We start from the raw sequence: 25,569 nt of genomic DNA, 5'->3' as shown, positions 1-25,569 counted from the left end.
CCACCGTGCTGCCCAATGAATAGAATTCTAACCGACTCAGTCTCTCCTCATATGCTAGTCCCACTATCCCAGGAATCAGCCTGGTAAACCTTTGCTTCACTCCCTCCATAGCAAGAACATCCTTCCTCAGCTAAGGACACCAAACTGCACACAACACTCCAGGTGTGGCCAGACCACTGCACTATACAATTGCAGAAACCTGCTATCTTTACATTTTAACAAGTGGTGAAGCTGATTCCTGACATCTTTGAAAATTGTAACGTTCAAGAGCAGTTTCAAATTTAGCTAAGCTTGGAGAGATGAAAACCGTTATAGAATCAAAGAAAGTTTACAGCACACATCGTGTATGTACTGGTTGCCAAACAAGCCTCCCAGCCTAATCCAACTCTCCAACATTTGGACCGCAGCCCTGCAGATTCTGGCACTTGAGGAGCCCATCCAGGCACCTTTCAAATGAGTTGAAAGGTATTTAGGTAGTCACAGTTCAGAAGCACAGTTATCTTGTTTAGCTGTGAATCGTTCCTTTAAAGGCCACTACTCAGGTACTCCATGTAGGAAACTGGCCTAAATTGGCACCAAGACCAATTTAGGTGAATTACTGAGTAGGTTTAGTTTACAGATAGCCAAACATTTGCGAATTTCAGGTCAATTGGCCAAAACTCCCTCAGCCAGCAGAGATGAATCTGTAATGACCTCAACATGTTCTCCTCTTTCATACGGTACACTGAAGCAGAATGTTTGAATGACAGATGCTCACCCAAGCCTTTACACAACCTCATAGTTTTGTTTTTGGATGTTCATCTGTTGTAATAATGCATGTTTGTTTTTTTTGCAGGAGCTGTGTCAGTGCCGCCCTATAGATGGGAACTGCTCGTGTTGCAAGGAATGCATGCTTTGCTTGGGTACTCTGTGGGACGAGTGCTGCGACTGTGTGGGTGAGTTTTCTCTTGCCTCCCAGGGGCATTTCGGAATTTCTTAGATTGATATTTGAAGCTGTGCTTTTTGAATTGAAATTGTAAAAGAATAAGAAACATACAATGTTGATTTAACAATAATTGCAGCTCGTTTAGATTTATCTTGGCATTCCCTGCATTGAATTTCAAATGTGCTTAATTTCCTTAATAAGTACGTGACTTTGATTTGTCCAAGGTTTGTGGCTATTTAGTGACCAACATTTCATTATCCATCTCGAGAAGTGATGCTTAAAATGTAGATGTTTAAATGTGTATGGAACCATTCTTTAATTTGTTTTTTAAAATAAATTTGGGGTACCCAATTCATTTTTTCCCAATTAAGGAGCAATTTAGCGTGGCCAATCCACCCACCCTGCACATCTTTGGAATTGTGGAGTCGAAACCCACGCAAACACGGGGAGAATGTGCAAACTCCACGCGGACAGTGACCCAGAGCCGGGGTCAAACCTGGGACCTCAGCGTCGTGAGGCAGCAGTGCTAAACCATTCTTTAATTTAGGATGATATTCAGATACACAATTTTCAGGCATTGTGCATTTTGTTGTGTATTTGAGGGAGGATCAATCACACTGCTGCTTGTGGAAAGGATGCACAAGTTGGGGAAGAGCAAATTTTCTGAGCTCTATCCCAATATTGGCTACCTGGAATACTATATTCCACGGTATTTGATAGGATTCAATGTGTAATCAGGACAAAGGTCGGTAGATTTTTGGGCATCAAGGGAATTAGATGTATGGGGACAGTACAGCGAGATGAGATTTAGTTCAGAAATCATCTTGCTGAATTGAGGAGTGGGCTTGAAGGGCCAAACAGGCCCAAATCCAGCTCCTATTTCATAAATTCTTTTATTTTTTGAATATCTTTCATGACTTTTCACTTATTCCCCTTTAATTTGTTCTAAATCTTTACTCTTCTGATATTTTGACCAATCCAGACACAAAAGGGCAGAATTTTCCGACCCTTCCCACCGGTGGAATCTGCCGGTCTCGCCGAAAGTGACTCGCCTTCCCTGGTGGCTTCCCCGCCGGAGCGATGGGTCAGCCACACAATGCTGTAGATGTGGGTGGGGCCTGTACACACCGCTGGCAGCCAATGGTCAACAGCTTTCACTGCTGGAAGAGACTGCAGGGGAGGGGCCGGAATATCCTGACCATTCCGCAGGGGACGGGCAGGAAGATCCTGACCATTCCGCAGGGGATGGGGCAGGAAGATCCTGACCATTCCGCAGGGGAGGGGCCGGATGATCCTGACCATTCCACAGGGGAGGGGCTGGATGATCCTGGGCATTCTGCAGGGGAGGGGCCGGATTATCCTGGCCATTCCACAGGGGAGGGGCTGGATGATCCTGGGCATTCTGCAGGGGAGGGGCCGGATGATCCTGACCATTCTGCAGGGGAGGGGCCGGATGATCCTGACCATTCCACAGGGGAGGGGTCAGAATGTCCTGTCCATTCTGCAGGGGAGGGGCTGGGTGATCCTGACCATTCCACAGGGGAGGGGCTGGATGATCCTGGGCATTCTGCAGGGGAGGGGCCGGATGATCCTGACCATTCTGCAGGGATGGGGCCGGAAGATCCTGACCATTCCGCAGGGGAGGGGCCGGATGATCCTGACCATTCCGCAGGGGAGGGGCCGGATGATCCTGACCATTCGCAGGGGAGGGGCCGGATGATCCTGACCATTCCGCCTAGGATGGGGCCGGAAGATCCTGACCATTCCACAGGGGAGGGGCCGGATGATCCTGACCATTCCACAGGGGAGGGGTCAGAATGTCCTGGCCATTCTGCAGGGGAGGGGCCAGAAGATCCTGACCATTCCACAGGGGAGGGGCTGGATGATCCTGACCATTCCGCAGGGGTGGGGTCAGAATGTCCTGGCCATTCTGCAGGGGAGGGGCGGGAAGATCCTGACCATTCTGTAGGGGAGGGGCCGGATGATCCTGACCATTCTGTAGGGGAGGGGCCGGATGATCCTGACCATTCTGTAGGGGAGGGGCCGGATGATCCTGACCATTCTGTAGGGGAGGGGCCGGATGATCCTGACCATTCTGTAGGGGAGGGGCCGGATGATCCTGACCATTCGCAGGGGAGGGGCCGGATGATCCTGACCATTCCGCAGGGGAGGGGTCAGTATGTCCTGACCATTCTGCAGGGGAGGGGCCAGAAGATCCTGACCATTCTGCAGGGGAGGGGCGGGAAGATCCTGACCATTCTGTAGGGGATGGTGCCGGATGATCCTGACCATTCCGCAGGGGAGGGGCCGGATGATCCTGACCATTCCGCAGGTGTGGGGCCGGATGCTCCTGGCCATTCCACAGGGGAGGGGCTGGATGATCCTGACCATTCTGTAGGGGATGGGGCAGGAAGATCCTGACCATTCCGCAGGGGAGGGGCCGGATGATCCTGACCATTCCGCAGGGGAGGGGCCGGATGATCCTGACCATTCCGCAGGGGAGGGGCCGGATGATCCTGACCATTCCGCAGGGGAGGGGCTGGATGATCCTGACCATTCCGCCTGGGATGGGGCCGGATGATCCTGACCATTCCGCTGGGGTGGGGCCGGATGATCCTGACCATTCCGCAGGGGAGGGGCCGGATGATCCTGACCATTCCGCAGGGCAGGGGCCGGATGATCCTGACCATTCCGCAGGGGAGGGGCAGGATGATCCTGACCATTCCGACTGGGATGGGGCCGGATGATCCTGACCATTCCGCAGGGGTGGGGCCGGATGATCCTGACCATTCCGCAGGGGAGGGGCAGGATGATCCTGACCATTCCGCCTGGGATGGGGCCGGATGATCCTGACCATTCCGCAGGGGTGGGGCCGGATGATCCTGACCATTCCGCAGGGGTGGGGCCGGATGATCCTGACCATTCCGCAGGGGTGGGGCCGGATGATCCTGACCATTCCGCAGGGGAGGGGCTGGATGATCCTGATCATTCCGCAGGAGAGGGGCCGGATGATCCTGACCTTTCCGCCTGGGATGGGGCCAGAAGATCCTGATCATTCTGCAGGGGAGGGGCCGGATGATCCTGACCATTCCGTAGGGGAGGGGCCGGATGATCCTGACCATTCCACAGGGGAGGGGCCGGATGATCCTGACCATTCCGCAGTGGAGGGGCCGGATGATCCTGACCATTCCACAGGGGAGGGGCCGGATGATCCTGACTATTCCGCAGGGGAGGGGCCGGATGATCCTGGCCATTGTCTTCCCTCTTTGTGAGGAATTTTAATCTTTGGCTGATTATCTCAAAACAGCATTCCGCAGTATAGTCAACGTAGTTAAGCTCAGTGAAGCCACAGTTTACTCAGCATTTCCTGTTGCTGTTGATTAGCTCAATAAGTTTGTTTTTGTCTTATTGTGCACTTACACCAGGAACCAGTTGACCAGTTAATCCCTAATTTGATGTGCCTTTTGTGAGCTCCATTTGGCACTTTTTCAGAAGTAGCTGCTTCTCCTAATGGACCTCATTGTAGAAAGAATCTTAAATATTAATCTAATTCAAAAATTAGATCAGTGGAATATTTATAAAACAACATGACTGTAATCAGAACACAAACCGTGTCTGGTGGTCTCTCCTCCAGCATAACTGAGTTCTATAAACATTGTTCATGGTATGAGTCTTGACAAACTATTCAACCATGATGTGTATCACAGCTGAACTTCCTCCTGTTTCTGCCTCGTGCCCAGGCTTGCATTTCCCAGTAGATGTCACCACTTAACACTCAGCAGTTAAGCAGTGTGCTCCCTTCTCCTCCCTTGCCCAGCAATCTGAGGTCAATTTATTTTAATTAGTTCCTAGGAGGCAGGCATCAAATGCAAGGCACTCATCCTTACTTGACCTTGAAGATGGTAGTAAAACGCCGCCTTGAACCGCTACAATCTGTACAGTGAAGATATTCCCACAATGTTGAGTAGGAAGCTCTAGAATTTTAACCCAGTGGCAATGAAAGAACTATGATACATGACTTGTGCCTTTCAAGTGGGACGGAGGCTTTGGGGAGTTAGGAGGTGACTTACTCATCAGAGAGAGTCCTGCCTCTGACCTGATTTTGTCACCACAGCTTTCCTGAGGCTGGTGGTATTCATTTTCTGGTGAATGGCTACTCTAGACTGTTGACTGCATTGCCTTTGAATGTCAACGTTTGGTTCTCTTGTTGGAGATGATAATTGCCTGGCACTTGTGTCGCGCAAATGTTACTTGTTAACCCAAGCCTGAATGTTGAGAAGTTCTTACTGCATGTGGGCATGGACTGCTTTAGGAGTTGCAAATGGTACTGTACTTTAAGCGATCTTAGAAAACATCCCCACTCCTGATCTTGTAATGCGGGGAGGTCTTTGATGAAACAGCTGTGGATGGTTAGGCATTGGACGCTGCCCAGAGGAACTCCTGCTGTGACGTCCTGAGTATAAGCCTTTCACAACCACAATCAGCTTGACCTTTGCATCAAATGTGACTCAAACTACTGGAGACTTGTACCGTGAACACTCTCCACTCTAGTCTTACCAGGGCTCTTTGGTAGCACATTTGGCCAAATGCAGTAAACATCACATTGCTACCTGCTTAATATCAATGGGCTCCAAACAAACCAATTGGGATTTTCTGATGTGTATGGCTCAGTTATGTATATTGAATGATGCACACTTACTAGCTGAGCCTTTGGAAATTAAATGAAATGAAAATCGCTTATTGTCACGAGTAAGCTTCAAATGAAGTTACTGTGAAAAGCCCCTAGTCGCCACATTCCAGCACCTGTTCGGGGAGAGTAATGACGGATGCAATCCCTCTTCCTGCCTTGCTGGTCTTCCTTGCTGAAACATGTCTGCATTGTCAGGATCAAGTACCAACCTTAGATAGGAGTGAATGGCAGCAGGCTATTAAACCAAATATCACAGTCAATCTGTTGTGTACATGGGCATTGGATAGTGGTCAGCAATGCGCTTCCAAGAGCAGCACGGTGGCACTGTGGTTAGCATTGCTGCCTACGACGTTGAGGACCTGGGTTCGAATCCCAGCCCTGGGTCACTGTCCACATGGAGTTTGCACGTTCTCCCCGTGTCTGCGTGGGTTTCACCCCTACAACCCAAAGATGTGTTGGATAGGCGGATTGGCCACACTAAATTGCCCCTTAATTGGAAAAAATAATTGGGTACTCTCAATTTATAAAAAAAGAAAAAAAAGGGAATGCGCTTCCATGTTGGCATAGCAATCATGCATGTTCATCCTGTAACACATTCGTTGCAGCATAATTGTTTTCACAATATCCAATATATCAGTGAGGTAGCTGAGTATTTTCACCACACTGTCCCTGGGGATGAACTGGAAAAATCTTAAATGAGGAGGTCTAGTTAACTGCTTGTTTATGGCAAGATACTAACCTTATCAGGCCTTTAAGAGACAATTGAGCTGAAATAATGCAGGTTCTCTCACTCAGGTAGCACAGTGGTTAGCACCGTTGCTTCACTGCGCCAGGGTCCCAGGTTCGATTCCCAGTTTGGGTCACTGTCTGTGCGGAGTCTGCACGTTCTCCCCGTGTCTGCGTGGGTTTCCTCCGGGTGCTCCAGCTTCCTCCCACAAATCCCGAAAGACGTGCTGTTAGGTGAATTGGACGTTCTGAATTCTCCCTCTGTGTACCCGAACAGGTGCCGGAATGTGGCAACTAGGGGCTTTTCACAGTCACTTCATTGCAGTGTTAATGTAAGCCCACTTGTGACACTAGTATTATTATCAAAGAAGAAAAATCACAATGGTGAATTGCTCACAACTACTGCTGTTATCCACAGTCAGTTCAGAGACCCCTGGTACCACATGCGCACTATGGGATTAGGCTGTCTCTGTTTTGCTTAATATTCAAGAGAACCAGGCCAATATAATCAGTCTGCCTTCAGGAAATTAAGGAGAATCATAGAATGATGCAGCATTGAAGGAAGCCTTTTGGCCCATGGTACTTTGTGCTAGCTGCTTGGCAGTGTTATCCAATTAATCCCACAGGCTTCCCTGTGCATTTCCTCCATTTAAGAATGTATCCAATCCTCTTTTGAAAGCTACAATGGAACCTGGTCCAAACACCCTTTCAAGTTATGCATTCCAGATCCTAATAATTTGTTTTTTTCCCTCCTCCAAATGTCTCCTGGGTCACATCTGGTTCTTTTGCCAGTTACTTTAAATTCCTGCCCGCAGGTTGCTAAGCTTTCTGCCGCTTCTGCTTCTTTACTGACTCAAAACACTTCCTGATTTTGCACACTTCTATCAAATCTCCTCTTAACCTTGTCCATGCTAAAGAGAGCAATCCCAGCTTCTCCAGGCAGACTGAAATCCCTAATTTCTGGCACCACTCCAGTGAATCTCCTCTGCACCTTCTCCAAGGCCTTGACATCCTTCCTACAACTCCAGCGGAGCTGGTGGAGTCCGAGTCATTAGGGACATTTAAGCGACTCTTGGACAGGCACATGGACAGCAGTAAATTGAAGGGGTGTAGGTTAGGTTGATCTTAGATTAGGGTAAATGGTCAACACAACATTGTGGGCCGAAGGGCCTGTACTATGCTGTACTGTTCTATGTTCTATAATTTGGTTCTCCAAATTGGACATGGTGCTTCAGCTGGGCTCCAGCAAATGTTTTCTTCAATCTAGGTTTAGCCTAACTTCCTTGCTTTCGCACTCTATTAATGAAGCCAAGGATCCTGTATGCATTTAATAACCTTCTCACCATGTCCGGCACCCTTCAAAGATTTGTGAACATACATCCGCAGATCTCTCTGTTCCTTCCCCCGCTTTCAAATTAAATAATTTAGGTCATATTGTCTTTCCTCAGTATTTATGCCAAAGTGATTCACTTCACATTTCTATGTGTTAAATTTCAACTTTCATGTGTCTTCCCTTTGCAGTAATCTATATCTGAAATCTTCCTGTCGCCCTTGATGTTTACTACGTAACCAAGTTTTGTACCATCTGCAAACTTTGAAAATATACACCCTATACCCAAAGCCAGGCCATAAAAAGAGCAATGAATCTAATAGCGACCCCTGTCATCCCTGCTTCATTCTGCAAAAAACCATCCAGCATTACACTCTGGTTTCTGTTCCTTAGCCTGTTTCCTAGACATGCAGCCTCAGCCCTTTGATTCCACAAGTTACAATTTTAAAAAGAAGTCCAAATGCAAACTACTCTACCCTCATTAACCCCCTCTGCAACTTCATCAAATAACCTGATCAATTTAATCAAACACAATTTGCCTTATTTGATCTGTGTTGGCTCTCATTTATTAGTCTATACGTGTCCAAACATCAATTAATTTTGTCTTGGGATATTTTCTCCATAACCAACGTTGGGCTGGACGACCAGTATTTGCCAGCTTTCTTTGTTTACTATTTATTCATTCATGGGATGTGGGTGTTGCCTGCTGGGTCAGCATTTATTGTCCATCCCTAATTGCCCTTGAGAAGGTGGTGGTGAGCAGCCGCCTTGACCTGCTGCGATCCCTGTGTAGGTAAACCCACAGTGCTGTTAGGGAGGAAGTCCAGGCTATTGACCCAGCGACAGTGAAGGACAGCGATATATTTCCAAGTCAGGATAGTGAGTGACGTGGAGGGGAACCTCCAGGGGGTGGGGTTCCCAGGTATCTGCTGCTCTTGCCCTTCAAGATGCCAGTGGTCGTGGGTTTGGAAGGTTATGTCCGAGGTGCCTTGGTGAGTTCCTGCCGAACATCTTGTAGGTGGTACATACACATGGCTGCTATTTTACGTCGGTGATGGAGGAAGTGAATATTTGTTGATACGGTGCCAATCAAGCCGGCTGCTTTGTCCTGGATGGCGCGGAGCTTCTTGAGTGTTGTTGGAGCTGCACTCATCCAGGCAAGTGGAGAGTGTTCCATCACACTCCTGACTTTTGCCTTCAGATGGTGGACAGACTTTGGGGGAGTCAGGACTTGAGTTACTCACCACAGAATTCCCAGCCTGTGATCTGCTCTTGTAGCCACAGTATTTATATGGTTAGTCCAGTTCAGTTTCTGGTCACTGGTAAGCCCCGGGATTTTATACCTATCTGAACAGATGGAAAGCATCTGGTGAATGTGTGTGATAATGGGCGGTTTAATTGTTGCATCTCCTGCATTAGGGACTGTGACAGTTGTTGGGCAGTAAAGATCAATTCCTGACCTTCAGGGAGATGGAGACTGTTTGCAGGACTGGCTGCTGGTGCTGAGCTGAAATGCATATCAAATGTAGACCCAAAATTTGCAGCGGTGTATAAGTAAAGCTTCAGAACATAAACAAATCCGCACCTATTCTTCCGTATCTTGCCACGAATTCCTGAAGTGCTCCTTGCTGCACACGATCCACTTGTGACGTCATTTTGCAAAGGTGCATTTTACCCCTTACTAATGTTCATACAAAAACAGCATAGTTTCTGTAAAACAACAGATACGAAGAAAGGAGTTGAAAGCTGTAATTTAAACTTTGGGTTCCGCTGACACTTACAATTGATTGAAGCCTTCAGGATGATTGGGCCAGTCAGGATTCCATTCCAGTTGTGTCATTATAATGTAGTACAGGCTGCAGGAGCACTGCTGGATCAAAGTTAAACATGTTCGGTTTTTTAAAAACTACTTTGCAAATTTAAAAATATTCTGATTGATTCAGTTTCAATTTTTTTGTAGATATTGGAAAACATTAATCTTGAAAATTGTAGATCATCATGAAATCGCCCACTGTGACATCTGTAAATAAGACAGAATCTTTATAATGTAGAAAGAGGCCATTTGGCCCATTGAACTTGCACTATCTCTCTGAGGGGCATTCTACTTAGTCCCATTCTCGAGCATGATGCCCAGAATTGGATGCAGTCCTCCAGATAAGGCCTGACTTTCTTGTATGAGTTCAACATGACCTCCTTGTTCTTTTTTTTTTGAAAAATATTTTATTAAGGCATTTGTCTTATAAATTTTAACAAAATAAGCAACCACCCACCAAACCAACAACAAAACCCAGCCACCATGGCCAAATTCCTCCTGGATCCCCATAATCCCCCAACTTCAACCCCCCCCCCCCCCTCTCAACGGGTCCAAAATGTACAGTAACAGATTGTCCGCGTAAAGCCAGACCCTGTGCTCCAACCCCCCCCCCCCCCAGTACAAACCCCTGCCAGTCCTCGACGCTCTCAGCGGCATCGCCAATGGTTCTATTGGCAAGGCAAAAAGCAGTGGAGAGAGTGAACATCCCAGCCTCTTCCCCCGATGCAGCCCTGCAGCCTCCTGATTTTAGCCGCCAGATGCCTCCCCTTCACGAACCCCTCAAGTTCTGCCAGCGAGGCCGATTCTCCAGGTCCTCCACTTTCTCCTGCAGCCGCCTCTGCTGATCCCACAGCAACCCCATATCCGCTGCCATCGAGGCAAGCTGCATCTCATGCTCCCCCACCGTCTCCTCCACCTTCTGGATCACCTGGCTCTGGGCCTCCAGCCTCATCTCCATGCGGTCGATCCCCGCCTTTATCGGGTTCACCACCCTAGCCAGGTCCTCCAAATTCTCCTTACTCTGCTGGGTGAACTTTGGTTAAGGAAGCCCATCAGCTGCTCCATCGACCACTGAGTGGGTAGGGCCGATCTCTGATCCTCCGCCATCTTCTCCTGTGTCGCAGGCACCACTCCAGCTTTCACCAACTGTTCCCTTCTTTTCGGCCACTTCTTGTCCACAAATCCATCCACCGGTTGGACACTCTCTTATCACCCCTCCTGCACCTTTTTAAATCAAAAGATCCACCCATTAGCCGGGCAAAATTCCACCACGAGCAGGAACCACCAAATGTGTGACCATTCACACCATGGCCTTCAATGGAAGTCATGACCTCCTTATTCTTGTACTCAATGTCTCTATTAATAAAACCTAAGATACTGTATGCTTTGTTAACTGTACTCTCAATCTGCCCTGCCATCTTCAATGACTTGCATACATATACACCAAGGTCTCTCTGTTACTATGCCTCCTTTAGAGTTTGTCTGTTTATTTATACTGTCTCTCCATACGCTTCCTGCCAAAATTAATCACCTCACACTTCTCTGCATTGACTTCATCTGACACTTGTCTGCCATATCCATGTCCTTTTGAAGTTCAAGACTATCCTCTTCACTGTTGATGATATTTCCTATCTTTGCATCATTCGCAAATTTTGAAATTATGTTCTGAGCACCACAGTCTATATATTAGGAAGAGCAAGGATCCCAACACTAATTCCTGGGAGGTGGTGGAGCAGTGGTATTGATGCTTGACTGGTAATCCAGAGACCCATAATAATGCTCTAGGGATGCAGGTTCCATGTTTAAAAACTCAATAAAACATCTGGAAATAAAAGTCTAATGATAACCATGAAACAATTGTCGATTATCAATAATGTCCTTTCGGGAGGAGAATCTGCCTTCCTTACTTGGTCTGACATACAGGTCCACAACAATGTGGTTGACTCTGAAATGGTCTAGCAAGCCATTCAACCAATTGTAATCAATTGCTACAAAGGAACAACCTTTGGTATACAACGTGCCTGCCGCAGATGCATCTGCCCTGACCGTATTGTTAGAAGTGACCACCTCACAGTCCTTGTGGAGACAAAGTCCCGTCTTCAAATTGAGGATACCCTTAAATGTGTTCATCATAGAATTTACAGTGCAGAAGGAGGCCATTTGGTCCATCGAGTCTGTACCGGCTCTTGGAAAGAGCACCCTACCCAAGGTCAATACCTCCACCCTATCCCCATAACTCAGTAACCCCACCCAACATTAAGGGCAATTTTGGACACTAAGGGCAATTTAGAATGTCCAATCCACCTAACCTGCACATCTTTGGACTGTGGGAGGAAACCGGAGCACCCTGAGGAAACCCACGCACACGCTGGGAGGATGTGCAGACTCTGCACAGACAGTGACCCAAGCTGGAATCGAACCTGGGACCCTGGAGCTGTGAAGCAATTGTGCTATCCTCAATGCTACTGTGTTGTGTGGCACTACCACCGTGCTAAATGAGATATACTTCGAACAGATCTAGCAACGCAAGATTGGGCATCCATGAGGCGCTGTGGACCAACAGCAGCAGCAGAATTGTACTCAACCAAAAAACTGTAACCTCAAGGACTGACATGTCCCCCACTCTACCATTACCACCAAGCCAGGGATCAACTCTGGTTCAATGAAGAGTGCAAGAGGGCATTCCAGGAGCAACACCAGACATTCCTAAAAATGAGGTGTCAACCTGGTGAAGTGCCAACGCAGGACTACTTGTGTGTCAAGCAGCAAGTAATAGACTGAGCTAAGCGACCCCACAACCAACGGATCAGATCTAAGCTCTGTCGTCCTGCCACATGCAGCCATGAATGGTGGTGGACAATTAAACAACTCAGTGGAGAAGGAGGCTCCACAAATATCCCCATCCTCAATGATGGAGGAGCCCAGCACATCTGTGCAAATGATACGGCTGAAGCATTCGCAATAAACTTCAGCCAGAAGTGCCGACTGGATGATCGATCAGGGTTTCCTCCGGAAGTCGCCAGCATCACAGACATCAGTCTTCAGACAATACGATTCATTCTATGTGATATCAAGAAATGGCTGAAGGTACTGAATACTGCAAAGGCTATGGGCCCTGACAATATTCCAGCAATAGTATTGGAGACTTGTGCTCCAGAACTTGCTGTTCTCCTAGCCAAGCTGTTCCAGTGCAGCCACAACACTAGCATCTACCCAGCAAGATGGAAAATGGTTTCCTCCGGATGTTCCATTTCCTCCCACTGTCCAAAGATGTGCAGGTTAGGTGGATTGGCCATGATCAATGCATGGGGATAAAGGGATAGGGTGGGGGATTGGGCCTAGGGAGAGTTCTCTTTCGGAGGGTCGTTGCAGACTTGATGGGCCTAATGGCCTCCTACTGCACTGTAGGTATTCTGTAGGTCATCAACAGCGTTATCAAACGGCACTCGGTCAGCAATAACCTACTCCCAAACACTCAGTTTGGGTTCCACCAGGTCCCTCAGCTCCTGACTTCATTAAAACCTTGATTCAAACATGGACAAAAGAGCTGTGTACCAGAGGTGAGGTAAGAGTGACTGCCCTTGAGATTAAGGCAGCATTTGACCGAGTATGGCATCAAGTAGCCCTAGCTAAACTGGAGTCGATGGGAATCAGGGGAAAACTCTCCACAGAAACAAAGTTCGGAGGTATGGAAAGGAATAATGTGGTGGGGGGATAGAGCATAGGGTGTCCTTCTATGGCGATGACTTGCTGTTATACGTGTCGGAACCGAGTGTGCCGATAGGGGGCGTATTGGAGCTGCTTCAAGTGTTTGGTTCTTTCTCGGGATACAAACTAAATTTAGACAAGAGTGAGTATTTTGTGGTGTCTGGGGGGGGGGGTGCCATTCCGTAGGGAAGGGACTCACTTTAGGTACCTGGGGTGCAAGTTGCTTGGGAGTGGGGGGGGCTCCACAGATACAAAATTTCTAGTTTGGTGGGGAGGGTGAAAGCTGATCTGGCAAGGTGGGATGGTCTCCCTCTGTCACTGGCTGGTCGGGTACAGGTGGTTAAACTGAACGAGTTGCGCGATTTCTGTTTATTTTTCAATGCCTGCCGATTTTCCTGCCAAAGGTTTTTTTCAGAGAGATTGAGGGAAGGATTACCTCATTTATATGGGGAGGGAAGGTGGGCAGAGTTAGAAAGGTGCTGCTACAGAGGGGAAGGCAGGCAGGGGGTTTGGGTCTTCCGAACCTGATGTATTACTACTGGGCGGCGAATGTGGAGAAGGTGCGGAGCTGGGTCAGAGGGGTTGATTCCCAGTGGGTCAGAATGGAGGAGAGTTTGTGCAGGAGGTCGGGATTGAAGGGGTTAGCGACAGCGCCGCTCCCAATAGCCCTGGGGAAATACTCAGGGAGTCCGGTAGTAATAGCTCCAATGAGAATTTGGAGGCAGTTTCACCAACATTTTGGGTTGGGGACAAAGTCAACGGAAATGCCGATTCGGGAGAACCACAGATTTGAGCCAGGGAAGTGGGATGGAAATTTTTGGAAATGGGAGGAGAAGGAGATTAAGACTCTTGGGGGTTGGTTTGCAGGATTGAAGGAGCTGGAAGTGAAGTATGGGCTGGAGCAGGGGGAAATGTTTAGATACATGCAGGTTTGAGACTTTGCCAGAAAGGAGATACAGAGCTTCCCGGTGGAGCTGGCCTTCACATTGCTGGAGGAGGTGCTGAAGACAGGGGGACTGGAGAAGGCGGTAGTGTTAGTGGTTTACGGAGCTATTTTGGAAGAGGAGAGGGCACCACTGGAAGGGATCAAAGCAAAGTGGGAGGAAGAGTTCGGAGAGGATATGGAGGAGGGGTTCTGGTGTGAGGTGCTCCGGAGAGTGAATGCCTCCACCTCGTGCGCGAGGTTGGGGCTGATACAGCTGAAGGTGGTATACAGAGCGCATCTCCTGAGGGCAAGGATGAGCCGATTCTTTGAAGGAGTAGAAGATGTGTGTGAACGTTATGGGGGGGGCTATTAATCACGTTCATGTGTTTTGGTCCTGTCCAAGGCTAGAGGATTACTGGAAGGAGGTTTTTAGGGTAATTTCTAAAGTGATGCATATGAAAGGTCGTATGGCCCCGGGAGGCCATATTCGGGGTGTCGGACCAGCCAGGGTTGGAAACGGTGCGGACGCAGATGTTGTAGCCTTCGCCTCGTTGATCGCCCAAAGGCAGATCCTGTTGGGGTGGAGAGCAGCCTCTCCACCCTGTGCCCTGGCGTGGCGGGGGACAGGCGGTTGGAATTCTTGACTCTTGAGAAGGTTAAGTTTGAACTGAGGGGAAGGATGGAGGGGTTCTACAATTCATGGGCATTATTCATTATGTACTGTCAAGAACTGGCTAACATCAAACATTAGTTGGGGAGGGGTGGGTGGGAGGGTTGGGGGGAGGGAGGCGATGTGTGTTAATGGTGATTACGGGTGATCCCTAATTCCTTTTTGTCATTTGTTTGTGTGAATATGCGGCCTGATGTTTGGGTTTGGTGGGAAGTTGGGATCGTTGTTATTGATATGGGGATTGACATATTTGGTACTGATTATTGATTATTGTTGGTGGGTGTACATTTGGGAGAAAATGTGAAAAAGGAGGAGAATAAAGAATTTTTAAAAAAAAATTTTTAAGGGCCAATTTAGCGTGGCTAACACGCTAGGTAGATCTGCCTACCTGCACATCTTTGGGTTGTGGGGGTGAGACACAGACAGTGACCCGGAGCCGGGAATGACTTCTGTTCTGTGTGCTCCAGAAGAAGTCTCCCGGTGTGTTCGGTGCCATCCTGAATTAACATTTTACATTTTGTCGGTCACCTGTCAGGGACTCCTGTTAGCCTGTGGGGTTGCTTGACCACATCAGGGAGCATTGAGGGTATTCCTAAAGCGTTTCCACTCTCCTCCTGGAGTCTCTTTGCTATGACTGAGTTCCAAGAAGACCAGTTGTTTTGAGAGTCCAGTGTCAGGCATAAGAATGATATTCCCTGCCCAGTGGAGCTGGTTTTGAATGATTGACCCATCGATGCTGGACGTGTTGAATTGAGAGAGGTTGCTGCTGTTTACTGACTTTCTTGCCACTGGGTGTACAACACCCAATGTTGAGACATAAGTGAAAACTGGGCACTTGAACAATACGGTGGCAACCAATGAGTATTTGTACAACTATATCCCAGCACAAGTCATTGGCTGTGGAAGGAGGAGGAGAATATTGGCTATTGTTGGGAAGTGGGGTTGGGGGATGAGGGATCTTGCAACTAGTTGCTTAGCTTTGGCAACATTTTTATTATTCTTCAGTATTCAGAGACAGAGAGCAGCACGGTGGAATAGTGGTTAGCACTGCTGCCTCACAGCGCCAAGGACCCGAGTTTGATCTCAGCCTGGATCACTGTCCATGGGGAGTTTTCACATTCTCCCCGTGTTTGCGTGGGTCTCATCCCCACAACCCAAAGATGTGCAGGTTAGGTAGATTGGCCACGCTAAATTGCCCCTTAATTGAAAAAAAAAAAGAATTGGGTGCTCTAAATTTATTTTTTAAAAGCATTCGGAGATTGTGTTGTTTTGGATTATTGTAACCAACCACTACTGCAATTGTGAACGCCTAAACCTGCTGAACCTTTGCTTTAGCAGAATAATGGTTAGCCACTGCATAAGTCAGCAACTTTCAAACTCCTTCATCCAAATTCCTTTGGCACTATTTGGCTTCTACTGATTTCTACAAAATGACTTTATAAAGAGCACAGAACTTGTCAAAATCAATTCATACCTAGCAGCAAAATAATGAGAAAAGCTGCTTTAGGAAGGTACGCGGGTCTAGAGTTGAAGATATTTCTACAAGGCTACCTGAAAAAATGTCCCTTCCTTTCATTCCGTTTTTCTGTCTCTAGTCACCTGCCACCTCCCCACTCCTTGCTTCTCTCTCAAATGTCTTTTGGAAGACCAAGCACCACACGTCATTGGGTTTTCCACAAATTCACTGTCTCATCCTCAAAAAGGAACAAGAGTGTATGTAGGACAATCAGCGCCTCGAACCTGCTCCGCCGTTCAGTTGAACCATGGCTGATCTGTACCACAATTCTGTTTACCCTCTTTGCTCCAGGTCCCTCTATATACACTTGCCTAACCAAAATCTCTCTAGGTCTTGGAAGTTCCCGTTGTCCCCGCAGCCACAAACCTTTGAGCAAGATGTTTCAAGGTTTGTGAACTACCCTCTCTGGAGAAATTGGTCTTGGTTTCACTCTCGAATGGCCGAGGTTTCTTTTTAAGACAATGACACCTTGTTCTTGATTCTTCCACCAGAGGAAATCATGTCTCCGTATCTATACTATTAAATTCGGGGCAGCAGGGTAGCATGGTGGTTAGCATAAATGCTTCACAGCTCCAGGGTCCCAGGTTCGATTCCCGGCTGGGTCACTGTCTGTGTGGAGTCTGCACGTCCTCCCCCTGTGTGCTCCGGGTGCTCCGGTTTCCTCCCACAGTCCAAAGATGTGCGGGTTAGGTGGATTGGCCATGCTAAATTGCCCGTAGTGTGCTAATAAAAGTAAGGTTAAGGGGGGGTTGTTGGGTTACGGGTATAGGGTGGATACGTGGGTTTGAGTAGGGTGATCATGGCTCGGCACAACATTGAGGGCCGAAGGGCCTGTTCTGTGCTGTACTGTTCTATTCTATTCTATTCTATTCTAAATGTTTTCCACACCTCAAAGTTAAAAGACTTGTTTCGATATAGTGTTTTCCCTCTGAATCTATGCTGGCTACCAATCGTTAGGTTGTTGTTACATTCATATCAAGTTTATTCCTGATCAATTCCATCATTTTCTACGATGTGGAGATGCCGGCGTTGGACTGGGGTGAGCACAGTAAGAAGTCTTACAACACCAGGTTAAAGTCCAACAGGTTTGATTCAAACACGAGCTTTCGGAGCACTGCTCCTTCCTCAGGTGAGAATCATTTTCTACAGAACAGAAGTAAGACTAATGGATCTGTAGGTCCCTGCTAGTAGTTCACCATTTTGCTTTGAATAGGAGCACCTCACTGGTCTGATTCTAATGTACGGGTATTGCCCCTGTGTCCAGTGATAGACAGCCATTTTTGGGGCCATGTCTCCTATATCTCTTAATTCCCTGGAGATCTCTGGGATTGATTCTATCTGCCCTGGTGATTTATTTGTTTGGAGCTTTTGAAAATTTCTGCTACTAGTCAACTGAGATTTACCAGGATGTTGCCTGGTATTGAGGGCATTAGCTATGAGGCGAGGTTGAATAAACATGGTTTGTTCTCACTCGAATGAAGGAGGTTGAGGGTCGACCTGATAGAGATCTATAAAATTCTGAGGGGCAAGTGGATAGTCAGAGACTTTTTCCCAGGGGAAAAATGATTTTTTAGAGGGGTCAATGATTAGGGGGCATAGGTTTAAGGTGCGAGGGGCAAGGTTTCGAGGAGATGTACGAGACAAGTTTTTTTACACAGAGGGTAGTGGGTGCCTGGAACTCACTGCTAGTGGGGGTGGTGGAAGCAGGGATGAGAGTGACGTTTAAAGGATGTCTTGACAAATACATGAATAGGATGGGAATAGAGGGATACGGACCTCGGAAGTGTAGAAGATTTTAGTTTAGATGGGCAGCATGGTCGGCGCAGACCTGGAGGGCCGAAGGGCCTGTTCCTGTGCTGGACTTTTCTTTGTTCTTTGTTTACTGTTCTGGGTCCTTCCTGCCCCACTGATCATAATTTTAATGTATTTTTCAATTTCTTAATACTTATCCCAGTCCTTTTCACAGGATTCTTAGAAGGTCATTCTTATTTCAATTAATTCATTGAGTCATATTTGTTAGTCTTGGGCAGCACGCGGCACAGTGGCTAGCACTGCTGCCTCACGGTGCCGAGGTCCCAGGTTCTCCCCGTGTTTGCGTGGGTTTCGCCCTCACAACCCAAAGATGTGCAGGCTAGGTGGATTGGCCATGCTAAATTGCCCCTGAATTGGAAAAATTAATTGGGTATTCTAAATTTAAGAAAAATATATATATATATATTTGTTAGTCTTGAGTTTGAGTTTATTGATTCTCTGTATGTTCTTGTTCTGTGCGCAGAGCACAATAGCTTTAAAGTTGTTCAATTCGTCCTTTACTGCTGTGTTGTTGAGCAAATTCGTCCAATGTGCTTACCCTTGTGCTTACCCTTGTTGTTCGTTGAATCTTCAACCATGGTTTTCACTATCCCCCCACGGGTATGGTGACTGTAATTTATTTTGCTTTGTCTAGTCATCGGGGAATATCCAGTTAAGCTGAGCACTGCCACTTGTTGCTTCTTAGAACATAGACCATACAGTGCAGAAGGAGGCCAATTGGCCCATCGAGTCTGCACCAAACCCACTGAAGCCCTCACTTCCACCCCATCCCCGCAACCCAATAGCCCCTCTCTGGACACCTGGACACTACGGGCAATTTAGCATGGCCAATCCACCTAACCTGTACGTCTTTGGACTGTGGGAGGAAACCGGAGCAGCCGGAGGAAACCCACGCAGACACGGGGAGAACGTGCAGACTCCTCACAGACAGTGACCCAGCGGGGAATCGAACCTGGGACCCTGGCGCTGTGAAGCCACAGTGCTAACCACTGTGCTACCATGATGCCCTTCTTGATGTACAGGGTCACAAAATATTTGTCCCATTTCATTTATCTGTCCTGATTGTAAAACATTGGGAATTCCAAGTGTATACTGTTTGACTTTTTCCGACAAATTAGCGTTCCCATTCTTTCATAAGCTGTCTGCTGATTGTTGTAGAGGAGATTTATATCATTCATGAATTAGAATGATCTCAATGAATTAGAATGCAGGTGGAAGTTGCTGTGGATGCATCTCGGGTGATGGGATATTGGTGCAGTATATGTACACAATGGAGGCTTTCTGCTTTATTGATTTTTTAAAATGCTGTAGCTGAACAGATTTTAACCTCCCCTTTATTATTCTCTGCACTTTATGGTCCTGATTCAAATCCAGCCAAGGTGCCAGATTGTCTGGAGGGAGGTGGACTTGGATGCGCATGAGAGAAAGTGTGAGCCTGTGGAGATGGTTTAGGGAATGGGGTGAAGGGCGTGGGCATTAGAGAAAGGATTTTCTGCCTCCTTAGAAATCTATACAGTATAAGGAATTAGGTGGAGGAGTCAATTTGTTCTCTTCATATCTTTTCATGGGACGTTGGTGCCACTGACGGCCAGCATTTCTTGCCCATCCCATACCCTTGAACTGACCGTTTCAGAGGACAGATTGGAGTCAATCACATTGTTGTGTGTCTGAAGTCACATGTAGGCCTGACCAGGTAAGGATGGGAGATTTCCTGCCCTAAAGGACATTTGTGAACTGAATGGGTCTTTACAACAATTGATAACAGTTATCAGTAATGGACACCATTACTGAGAGATTCCAGATTTATTAATTGAATTTAAATCCCACCAACCCGTGCCTATAGAACATTAGTCTGGGCCTCGATGGGCCTCAGGATTACTAGTCCAGTCACGTTACCACAATGACACCATTTTCCCAGCCAATGTAAGGGGGCATAACCTTAAAATCTGAGCTAGGCCCTTCTCCCAGAAAAAGCACGAGGTGGTCAACTCAGTTAATAATCTGAGGTAAATAGATTATTGTGAGTCCAAATTATGAAGGGATTTGACGACATGTCATTGAATGGTGGGCAAACTCAGGGAAACGAATAGCCTGTTGACTTCAAACAGACAGTGAGGTAGGAAACCATGTGCCGATCTCTTACTTAATCCTAGATTTATTTACAGAATACAGCATTACAAATGCCTTCCTCTGCCCAAACCAACCCCTGGTGTCCCAGGCACCTCTCTTTATATTCTTCTGAGTGGCAATAAACAAATGATCAACCCCTTTTAAAGGGGTACTTCTTGTTTATTAAAAATTTGAACTTTAAACTAAACTTAATAAGTTAAAATGTCATGCCCGGTGTTGGTGATACACGCTAGCCCAATGGCCACGGAATGTCTCAAGAGTACTGGTGGACACCATGTGCTTCTTCACCAGGGACACTTCATCAGTTATCCACTTCGGACAGAGAAACCGAATAGCAGAGTATTATTTAAATGATGGTAGATTGGGAAATATTGACATACAAAGGGACCTGGGTGTCCCAGTGCAACAGTCACTGAAAGCAAGCGTGCAGGGAGCAGTTAGGAAGGTAAATGGTATGCTGGCATTCATTGAAAGAGGATACGGGAGCAAGGATGTTTTACTGCAGCTGTGCAGGGCCTTGGTGAGACCAGAGTATTGTGTGCAGTCTTGGTCTCAAGCACAGGGCTAAAGAATTGGCTTTTAAAGCAGACCAGGGCAGGTGAGCAGCGTGGGTTTAATTCCCGTATCAGCCTCCCCGAACAGGCGCCAGAATGTGGCGACTAGGGGCTTTCCACAGTAACTTCATTTGAAGCCTACTTGTGACAATAAGCGATTTTCATTTCATTTCCTTATCTAAGAAAGGAAGTGCAGCAAAGTTTCACCAGCCTGATTCATGGCGTGGCAAGATTGTTGTACGAGGCAGCCGCTCGCAGTCCGAGATGAACCTTAACTCGGTTCGGCTGGAGGCCTCGCTGCCGTGCGCCCTCGGGTGCCGGCCCAGCCCCGCCAAGAGAAGGCTGAGGAAGTGGACATCCTGGGCCAGGCCCAGGCTTTCCTCAGCCGGCACCATCGAGCCTTCTCCTCCGACTCCAGCCCCTCCGGGGGAAGCAGGTCTGTGCCTGTCCCGGGAGGCCGAGACCCTATCCAGGCCTGCGGTCGCTGTGGAGACCAGGTACCACCGCTCCAGGTCCTTCAAGGAACTGAGGAAGAAGATCCAGCTATCCATTAAGCCCTGGTCCCTCAAGGTGAACAATTCCTCCAAGTGACCTTGGAGAGGGAGGGGGCCGTGGGGGGAGGCCGAGAGTGAGTTTGTTGGGAGAGGAGAAGGCTAGGCATGTGGCCGATAATTTGACCCAAACCTTTTCCAGATGAGCGGATGTTAGCTCCCCCCCCCCCCACACACTTGTCTCTCTTTTCACTCCCCTTACACTCATTCAAGCCCCCACCCCAAAATCTGACAACGCGGTTATCAAATTGGGCAAGATACCCTAGCGGCCTCTCTGTATCTAAGGGATTGAGCCCCCTTGGAGCAGGAGGGGTACAGGATGAAGCGGGACCCTGTGAGCGAGCGTGTGAGTGAGTGCCTTATCAAAGCTGTCCACACCTCTCGCGATGCAAGGGGTGGCCTTGCTGAAAAGAAGCATTAATTATTGTAATAATTTTGGGGATCTCATGTATTTTGGACGGCGAATATGCCACGTCCTCCATTAAAGCTGTTTGACTTATCCCTAAAAATAAAGGATTGTTGTACAAGGAGAGGTTGGATCTACTGGGCCTGTATTCACTGGAATTTAGAAGAATGAGAGAAATCTAATTGAAACATATAAAGTTTGACAGCGTGGGTCAGGCTAGATGCAGGGATGTTGTTTCCTCTGGCGGGGGGAGGGAGATCTCGAACAAGGGGTCCAAGTCTTGAGATACGGGGTAGACCATTTAGGACTGAGATGAAACTCTGGAATTCTCCACCATAAAAGGCTGTGGAGGCCAAGTCACTGAATATATTTAAGAAGGAAATGAGTGGATTTCCAGGCTGTAAGAGTGTCAAAGGGTACAGGGAAAGTGGGAGTAGGGATAGACAATTGGCATGATCATGCAGGCTCGAAGGGCAGAAAGGCTTACGCCTGCTCCTATTTTCTATGTCCCTATGATGCCTGAGCACAATCGTAACCACGGAAGAGAGGCAGGCAGTCGGGCTCTACAACCCACTCAACTGCTGATTCCCTGAGAGACCAAGCAATTCTCTACCCCAGCCTTAAACGTATTTGTCAATGCAGCCCCACAACCCTCTGGGGTAGAGAATTCCAAAGATTCACAACACTTTTGAGTGAAGTAATTTATTCCCATCTCAGTCCTAACTGACTGACTCCTTTATCCTGAAACTATTCCCCGGTGTTTTCCATTGCGTGACCAATGGAAATATCCTCTCAGCCGCGTCAACCCTATCAAGTCCCTTCAGGATCTTGTAGGTTTCTATGAGATCGTCACTCATTCTTCAAAAGCCCAGAGATTATAAACCCAATTTACTCAGCCACTCATCATGGGATAACCCCTTCATCCCAGGCACCAATTTAATGGACCTTCGCTGTACCACCTCCGATGCAAGTATATCCTTTCTTAAATGTGGAGACCAAAACTCTACACATGGTGCTCCAGGTGAGGTCTCACCAAAACCCCGTACAACTGCAACAAGACTTCTTTGTGGAATTTTATGGCCAAAATTCTGATTGTAAGACTGGCTGCTTGGGCCCACATACAAGAATGGTTACCTTGTTGATGAATGCTGATACCAGGGAAACCATCCTCCATCGTGAGTTGGTTTGTTGAGGACAAGCGAAATCTGAGCGGCGGGAATGTGGAACTGGGGTTGCAATCCGATCGGCCATGCTCTTATTGAATGGCGGAGCAGGCTCGAGGGACAGAGTGGCCGACTCCTGCGGATTTGGGTACTTGTATGATAGAAAAACATTTGTGACATTAATGTCCTTTTACAATCCTAGGAATGTGCAATCCCAGGAACTATAGCGATTCGCCACCAACCTCCAAGAGTACAGTAGAAGAACTTCATGAGCCCATCCCTTCGCTGTTCCGTGCCCTAACAGAAGGTGAATCTCACCTGCACTGGAACATTGTCTCGTTCCCTGTCTCTGAAGAGCTCACCTATCATGAAAACCTTGTCTCGTTTCTGGAAAGCTTTGATATGTCTCCGCTCCAAAATGTGTCACTGCCTGAAGACAGTCCGCAAGTACAACTCGAGAGTGAGAAAGGTAAACGTTTGATTCTGTTTTATATTGAGCTAAATTAAAAAATTATAATTTTTATGATCTAAGGCGATTAACTGCCGTAGAATTTCAGAAGCACATCAAGGCAGGTAAGTGAAATTTTCTCTCGACTCCAGAGTTTTGATACAAATATAGATTTCCAAGTTCCACCTGGAGGAAGAAACTCTGTAATCAAGCTTGATTTTAAGTGTCTCTCTTCAGTGGGAGAAGTTTGAAGTACTTGAGTATTCCATAAATGTATTGGAAAATTTTATTTATTTTCTGGTGCTGGTTTCAGTCTCTTTGACTTGTAGTGGTTAAAGAATAATGTATATTTTTTTAATTATTTTTTTAAATTTTAAGTGCCCAATTCTTTCCTTTTCCAAATTACAAATTACTTAGAGCAAATGCTTGTGAAGCCAAGCTGTGCTTAAGAATATTTCTGGCACCTGGGGATCCAAATAGCCCATGACTGGAAAGGGATCCACAAATGGAACCTCACCAGCCTGACGGAGGAAGTTAAAAAGGACCTGCAAAGATGGAACACACTCCCGCTCTCCCTCGCGGGGAGAGTTCAGACGATCAAAATGAACGTACTGCCCAGGTTCCTCTTCCTGTTTAGATCCATTCCGATCTACATCCCCAAGGCCTTTTTCAAAGCGCTGGACAAACTCATCATGGCGTTCGTATGGGGGGGTAAAAATGCTAGGATCCCAAAGAAGGTCTTACAAAAAACAAAAACCAGGGGAGGGTTAGCCCTCCCGAATCTACAATTCTACCACTGGGCAGCAACAGCCGAGCGAGTAAGGGGATGGATCCAGGAGCCAGAAGCTGAGTGGGTGCGTGCGGAGGAGGCCTCCTGCATGGGAACCTCCCTCCGGGCCCTCGCCACGGCAGCACTCCCATCCCCACCCAAAAAACACTCCAGCAGCCCAGTGGTGACAGCCACCCTCCAATCCTGGAACCAACTGCGGCAGCAACTTGGCCTGACCAAAATGTCGAACAGGGCTCCCATCTGCAACAACCATAGGTTCAAACCAGCACTGACCGACGCCACCTTCAAAAGGTGGAGGCAGGACGGGGGGACACTGACAGTCAGGGACCTATACACGGACGACAGGATCGCAACACTGGACGAACTGACAGAGAAATTTCAGCTAGCTGGGGGGAACGAGCTACGGTACCTGCAGCTCAAAAACTTCCTACGAAAGGAGACAAGGACGTACCCACAACCGCCACGACAGACACTACTGGAAGACCTACTGGACGCAAGTATCCTAGAGAAAGGGAACTGTAGTGACATGTATGACCGACTGGTAGATAGGGACGACACCGTACTGGACGCAACAAGGAGGAAATGGGAGGACGACCTGGGGATGGAGATCGGGTGGGGACTCTGGAGCGAAGCACTGCATAGGGTCAACTCCACCTCCACGTGCGCAAGGCTCAGCCTGACGCAACTAAAAGTGGTACATAGAGCCCACTTAACAAGAACCCGTATGAGTAGGTTCTTCCCGGAGGTGGAAGACAGATGTGAACGGTGCCAAAGAGGCCCGGCCAACCACGCCCACATGTTCTGGTCCTGCCCCAGACTCGTGGAGTACTGGACAGCCTTCTTCGAGGTAATGTCCAAAGTGGTGGGAGTGAGGGTGGAGCCATGCCCGATAGTGGCGGTCTTCGGGGTTTCAGAACAGCCAGATCTATTCCTGGGGAGGAGGGCGGATGCCCTTGCCTTTGCCTCCCTGATCGCCCGCCGTAGAATCCTGTTTGGCTGGCGGTCAGCAGCACCGCCCAGAGCTGCGGACTGGCTGTCCGACCTCTCGGAATCTCTCCAAATGGAGAAAATCAAATTTGCCATCCGAGGGTCGGACGACGGCTTCCACAGAACGTGGGAGCCATTCATGCAACTGTTCCGGGACCTATTTGTGGCCAATGTACAAGAGGAAGAATAGTCGGGGGAAGGTAGCGGGAGGGGGGGGGGGGGCTACAGGTTCGTTAGGGGGGTTCGATGGCTAGCTAAGGCCCAAAACCAAGCTAAATAAACATGTTGAGGGGGGGGGGGGGGGCGCAGTTACTACTACGAAGATGCTTACCTGTAAATATGTATGTTAATTTTTGCGTGTTTGTTTTTGTTTGTTTTTTTTTTTTTTTCTCTCTCCTAACAATTTGTAATTTGTTCAATATAAA

The 25,569-nt window shown here is 47.8% G+C and overlaps 1 protein-coding gene across 1 annotated transcript in view; it reads left to right on the top strand.

The window, feature by feature from the left end:
- twsg1a (twisted gastrulation BMP signaling modulator 1a) overlaps positions 1-25,569 on the top strand; it is a 47,919-nt gene that overhangs the window by 14,506 nt on the left and 7,844 nt on the right. The window contains exons 2-3 of the mRNA XM_038810455.1: positions 836-935; positions 23,122-23,388. Coding sequence (XP_038666383.1) covers positions 836-935; positions 23,122-23,388 — 367 coding nt within the window. The remainder of the gene's footprint in view (positions 1-835; positions 936-23,121; positions 23,389-25,569) is intronic.

This window comes from Scyliorhinus canicula, chromosome 10, assembly GCF_902713615.1.
Source record: "Scyliorhinus canicula chromosome 10, sScyCan1.1, whole genome shotgun sequence".
NCBI classification, from domain to species: domain Eukaryota; kingdom Metazoa; phylum Chordata; class Chondrichthyes; order Carcharhiniformes; family Scyliorhinidae; genus Scyliorhinus; species Scyliorhinus canicula.
The sequence above is the reverse complement of the archived record's forward strand: the minus strand, read 5'-3'. Positions and strand labels throughout refer to the sequence as shown.